This window comes from Neopelma chrysocephalum, unplaced genomic scaffold (assembly GCF_003984885.1).
Source record: "Neopelma chrysocephalum unplaced genomic scaffold, ASM398488v2 Primary Assembly neopelma1_184925, whole genome shotgun sequence".
In the NCBI taxonomy this organism is placed as follows: Eukaryota; Metazoa; Chordata; class Aves; order Passeriformes; family Pipridae; genus Neopelma; species Neopelma chrysocephalum.
Window position 1 is genome coordinate 1,599 of NW_020938598.1, and position 6,146 is coordinate 7,744.

A 6,146-nucleotide genomic window follows, 5' to 3' on the forward strand; every position below is an offset into this window, starting at 1 on the left:
GGACACGGGCACAGTTGGGATGCCACAGGCAAAGCTCGGGTGCCATAGGCGTGCCCAGGGTGCTGTGGGCACAGTTGGGGTGCCATGAGCAACTCTGGGGTGCCAAAGGCACAGCTGGGGTGCCACAGACATGGTCAGGGTACAACAGGCAAATCTGGAATGCCATGGGCAAAGATGAGGTGCAACAGGCATGGCCGCAGCAGTATGGGCATGGGCAGAGTGCAACAGGCAAATCTGGGGTGCCAGGGACACGGCTGGGGTACAACAGGCAAAGCTGGAGTGCCACGGGCGTATCTAGGGTACAACAGGTTTGGCTCTGGAGACAAAAGCACAGTAAAGGTGCCACAGACCACAGTCATGGCCAGGGTGCCACATGCACAGCTGGGGTGACATGGGCAAAACAGGGGTGCCATGGGCAAAGCTGGGGTGCCACAGGCATGGCTGGGTACAACAGCCAAAGCTGGGGTGCCCTGGGCACGGCCAGGGTGCCCAAAGTGGGGACAGGCACCATCAGAGTGCAACAGGCAGGACGGGGTCCCCGGGGTCCCCAGTTTTGGTGCTGTATGCCTGGGGATCCCACAGGGAGTCTGGCGTCCCACGACCCCACAGCGGTGCCATCCTGGGTGGGGTCCCATCCTGGGTAGGGGGTCCCTGTGGCAGTGCCAACCCAAGGAGTCCCCACAATGGTCCCATCCCACGGGGATCTCCACGACGGTGCCACCCGGGGGTCCCATCCCACATTGGGGGGGTCCCTATTTGCAGCGCCAGCCACGATGCTCCCATCCCGGGGCTCCCCACGGCACCCGCGGGTAGGGGCCCCTCCCGCCCACCGGTTGCCGGTACTGGGGGGGGCGGTTCCCGTTGCACCGACGGCTCCCGGCAGTGGGGACGTCCCCGTTACCGACGGGGGGTCCCGGCCCCCCCACGAGCAGGGGGAGCCGGTCCCGATGGCCGGTACCGGGCGGAACAAAGCACCTCCCCCTCCTCCCTCCGCCCCCGCGGCTCCGCCACAACAATACCGGGGCGGGGCGGGGGGGCCGGGCCGGCGCGGGGGGGGCCCGCACTCACCTCGGGGCGCGACGGCGGCTCCGGGGGGGTCCGAGGGGGGCGGCGGGAGCGGCCGTGAGGGGCGGGGGGCCCGGGGGGCTTCGGGGGGGCGCGGGAGGCTGCGGCGGCGGCCGTGAGGGGCGGGGAGGGGGGGGGGGGGGGGGGGGGGGGGGCGGGGGGGGCCCGGCTGAGGCGGGAGCGGCCGTGAGGGGCGGCGGCGGGTGCGCGCCGCGCGGCTCCGCGGGGACACGCCCCCGCAGTGACGTCACGCGCGGAGCCCCGCGGAGGGGGCGCGGGTCGGGTCGGGTCGGGTCAGATCGGAACCGCTCGGGTGGGATCGGAACCGTTCGGCTCAGATCGGATCAGAACCAGTCAGGTCGTACTGGAACCGGTTGGCTCAGCCCAGCTCGGTTTGGCTTAGTTTGATTTGGATCAGAATTAGTCAGGTCGGATCCAGAACCATGAGCTCAGCTCATCTCAGCTCCGTTGGGCTCAGCTCAACCTGGCCCAGATCAGATCGGATCAGAACCAGTTGGGTTGTATTGGAACCCATTGGCTCAGCCCAGCTCCCACAGCACCCCCATCATGGCCCGGTGGGATCAGAAACTGTTGGATCAGATCAGAACCAGTCGTGTCTGTTTGGAACCACTTGGCACAGCCCAGCTTGGTTCAGCTCAGCTGAGGTCTGATCACAACCAGTTGGATCAGACTGGAACCAGTCAGCTCAGCTCAGCTTGGCTGGGCTTGGTTCAGCTTAACCTGGCTTTGCTCAGCCAGGTTTGGATCGGGTCAGATCGGGTTGGATTGCATGGGAAACAGTCGGCTCAGATTGGATCAGAACCAATTGTGTCAGATTGGAACTACCTGGATCAGATTAGCTTGGCTCACCTCAGTTCAGTTCAGCTCGGCTCAGTTTAACCTGGTCTTGCTTAGCCCAGGCCTGGCTCAGCTTGGTTCAGCTCAGTTCAACCAGGCTCAACTCAGTCCAGTTTGGGGTGTCCTGGTTTGGCTCAGCCCAGTTCAGGTCACCTTAACCAGGCTCAGCTCAGCCTAGTTTGGTTCAGCCCAGTTTGGTTTAACCCCATTTGGCTCAGCCTGACTCCCTGTGGGTGGGCACAGGGGTCACCAAGAGGGGCACAGGGACATTTTGGGGTGCCCCACGTCACCCACATCCCACCAAGGAGGCTCCTTTGGGTCCCTCTGGGCTGTGCCAGCACTGGGAACTGTCCCAAGAGGTGGTTCAGGGCTGGACCTTCTGGCAGGTTCCCCCTATATGGTGCCACCGGCTGTGCCCATGCCCTGGGGGTGGCCTGTGCCCATGCCCTGGGGGTGGCCCCGTGTCCGGTGGCTCCCACAGCAGCTCCAACATGGCCTGGAAAAATTCCCTGGGGAGAGGGACAAGAGGTGAGGGAGGGGCCAGTGTGTGCCCATATGCCTGTCCCCGGTGCCATCCCCTGTGCTGCCATGGCCCCAGTGCCACCCCTGGAGCCACCCACTGTTGCCATGGTCCTGGTGCCATTCCCGGTGCCACCCCCAGCCCTGGTGCCCCTGGTGTCCGTGGCAAGGGGATAGTGCCAGCAGCTGGGCCATGCCTGCTTTGTGTCTGCACAACCGTCTGGAATAAAGAAATTAGAGCAGCCGCCTCCCGGCCCTGGCACGGGGCCCTGGCAGCTCCTGCCACCCTCCCACGGGTGGCAGAGGCCAATGGCATCCCACTGGACACAGCGCTGTGGGCATGGGTGGATTTGGTCTGGCTGGGACCTGACTGGGACACCTTCCCGGGATACCTGCCCAGTAATCCTGCTGGGGGTCCATGCCCAGGGTACTTTTCCTGGACACCTGCCCAGTTTACCTGCCCAGGGTCCTTGCCTGGGTACCTGCCCAGGATGCTTTCCCAGGATCCCTGTCCAGGAATCCTGCCTGTGATATTTGCCCAGGATCCCTGCCCAGGATCCCTTTACAGAGTCCCTGCCTAGGATACTTTCCTGGAGTACCTGCCTGGGCAAGGGTGAGGGAGGAGAGGAGGAGGATGAGCTCCAGGTGGGCACTGTGGACGTGGTGGCACAGCTGGGTGACCCCAGGAACTGGAAGGGGAAGGTGCCGTGTCACCGAGGGGCCTCAAAACCCCCGTGGTGATGTCCCCGCTGGGGCAGGGCCAGGCCGGCATGGCCGGCGGGCACCATTCCAGGCGCTGGCATTAGCACTGCTCCACTAATTAGCGGGGCAGAGATAACGAGGGCGCAGCGTCCGCGGCACGCGTGGAGGAACCCACGGGGCACAGAGCACCAGGCTGTGGCATCGGGAGCAGGACAGACCCCCGGGAGGAGCAGAGGGGCTGGCAGGGCCGGCAGCATCTCGCGAGGCCATCACGTCTCCCCTCACCGCGGAAGGGGCGGGGCCAGGAGCAGGTGGCGTGGCTTACTCGGGAACAGCCAATAGGAAGCGGTGGACGGAGAGCTGCCCCCGCCCCTGCCCCGCCCTTGCGTTTTCAAACCTCCGCCCCACCCACACATCTGCTGGCCAGTCAGAGCGCGGCGGGCGAGCAGATAGACCAATCATAGCCATTTCTCGGTGCCGGGGGGCGGGGTGTAGCCCACACCAACCAATCAGAGTGGGGCGGGCGCGGCCTTGCGCTCCCGGAGTGCAGACGCTTTTCCGGGTCAGGCGGAAACGGCGGCGCGACCCGGAAGTTCCGGCGCGGCGGCGGCGCGGCCTCGTCCGGCCCCGGCTCCGGTTCTGACCCTAGTCCCGGCCTCGGCCCCCATCTCGGCCCCACTATGGCGGACGTGACCGCCCGGAGCCTGCAGTATGAGTACAAGGCGGTGAGTGCGGGCCCAGTGCCGTGAATCCTCCCCCGGTATCGTCAACCCCCCTCAGCGCCACGGTGGGACCCTTTGACCCACCTCAGCCCCTCCTTCGGGACTCCCCCGCCCCCCCCCCGCCCCAGGTTGGGACCCATTTCGGGATCCCCAGGCCCCCCCCTAACCCATGGAGGGACCCCTCCAGCCCCCTCATCCCCTTGGTGGGATCTCCAGTGGGACCCCCTGACTCCCTCAGTCCCATTTCAGGACCCCCTGACCCTCCTCGGCTGCACATTTGGGACCCCTGGTGCCCCTGAGCCCCATTTCAGGACCCTCAGCCCTATAGGTGGACCTGTTTCAGGACCCCCCTGACCCTTCTCAGCCCTATTTTGGAACCTCCTGACCCCCCTCAGCCCCATTCTGGGACCCCTCCCAGTTCCTCTCAGACCCATTTCAGGATCCCCATTCCCCTGAGTCCTATTCCAGGGTCTCCCTGCTCCCCCCCCAGCCCCATTTCAGGGCTCCCCTGATCCTGTTCTCCGTCCTCCAGAACTCCAACCTGGTGCTCCAAGCCGACCGGTCCCTGATCGATCGCACACGCCGGGATGAGCCTACAGGGGAGGTGCTGTCACTGGTGGGGAAGCTTGAGGGGACCCGCATGGGAGACAAGGCCCAGAGGACCAAACCCCAGATGCAGGAGGAGAGAAGAGCCAAGTGAGCGGGAGCTGGGCCTGGAATGGGAATTCCTGTCCCCAAATGGGATTTTGGGGGGTCACAGAAAGGTTTGGGGTGGGAGGGACCTTAAAGACCATTGACCTGACACCAGAGCAAGGTCCAGCCTGGCCTTGGGCACTGCCAGGGATCCAGGGGCAGCCACAGCCTCTCTGGGAATTGCATCCTACCCCCTCCCCACCTTCACAGGGAGGAATTTCTTCCCCATATCCCACTCAAATCTCCCCTTTTCCAGTGGGAAGCCATTCCCCCTTGTTCTGTTCCTCCATCCCTTGTTTAAAGTCCCTCTCCTAGAGCCTCTTTGGGCACTGGAAGGGGCTCCAAGGTCTCCCTGGACCTTTCTCTTCTCCAGTGTTGGGAATATTTGGAGGTGGAAAACCTTGTGATGGTGTGAGCACAGGGCTGGAGACCAAACCCCACCAACATGGAAGTCAGAAACACATCATTTTCTCCACTTGGAGTCACTTGCTCTGTGTTAGGAACTGAAAATCACAGAGGAGAAATTAAAATTAATCAGTTTTATCCCTTTATTTTTGAAATTAAGAAGCCCTGTGGTACTTTCTGGCTCTGACTCCATGTCCCACTCATGCTCCTGTCCGCAGGAGGAGGAAGAGGGACGAGGACAGGCACGACATCAACAAGATGAAGGGCTACACTCTGCTGTCCGAGGGCATCGATGAGATGGTTGGGATCATCTACAAACCTAAGACCAAGGAGACCCGTGAGACCTATGAGGTCCTGCTGAGCTTCATCCAGGCAGCCCTGGGGGACCAGGTGAGGCTGGGATCGCAGCCTGGGTTAGAGAGATCCAGCCCTTGGATTGGTTAATCTATGCCTGTCATCCCATGGGTTCATGGAGATATAGAATGGTTTGGGTTGGAGGAACAAGATCATCCTATTCCACCCCTTGCCATGGGCAGGGACACCTTCCATAGACCACGTTGCTCCAAGCCCCGTCCAACCTGGCCTGGAACACTTCCAGGGACCCAGGGACAACCAGTATTTCTTCCCAATATCCAATCTAAACTAGCACATGGAATGGTTTGCCTCGGCAGGGACCTTAAAGACCATCCAGTTCCGTGGGCAGGGACACCTTCTGCTAGGCCAGGTTACTCCAAGGCCTGTCCAACCTGGCCTTGGACTCTTCCAGGGATCCAGGGGCATCCACAGCTTCTCTGGGCATCAAGAAAAGTTGTCCTTCCCTTTTTTTTCCTCTGTTGGTGCTGCTTTGGGGCTTGGGGATGTTCCAATGGTGGTTTCATTGTGCTGAAGTGGTTCTTTGGTACTTGGGGGGCCCAGAAAAATTCAAGACTTTTTCCATATTGAATTCCCTGCTTGTCACCCCTTTCCCAGCCCCGGGACATCCTTTGTGGGGCAGCTGATGAGGTCCTGGCTGTGCTGAAGAATGAGAAGCTGCGGGACAAGGAGCGTCGGAAGGAGATCGACCTCCTGCTGGGCCAGACGGACGACACGCGGTACCACGTCCTGGTGAACCTGGGCAAGAAAATCACCGACTATGGGGGGGGACAAGGAGATCCAGAACATGGGTACGGGGCTTCTCTGGCA

The 6,146-nt window shown here is 62.4% G+C and overlaps 1 protein-coding gene across 1 annotated transcript; it reads left to right on the plus strand.

The window, feature by feature from the left end:
- Nucleotides 1-3,704: 3,704 nt before the first annotated feature.
- Nucleotides 3,705-6,127, plus strand: LOC113962758 (U5 small nuclear ribonucleoprotein 200 kDa helicase-like; the record flags this gene model as incomplete). Its single annotated transcript, XM_027673515.1, has 4 exons — nucleotides 3,705-3,869; nucleotides 4,399-4,562; nucleotides 5,183-5,354; nucleotides 5,934-6,127. Coding segments are annotated over exons 1-4 (575 nt in total), but the record flags the coding sequence as incomplete, so codon positions are not given.
- Between the last annotated feature and the right edge of the window lie 19 nt (nucleotides 6,128-6,146).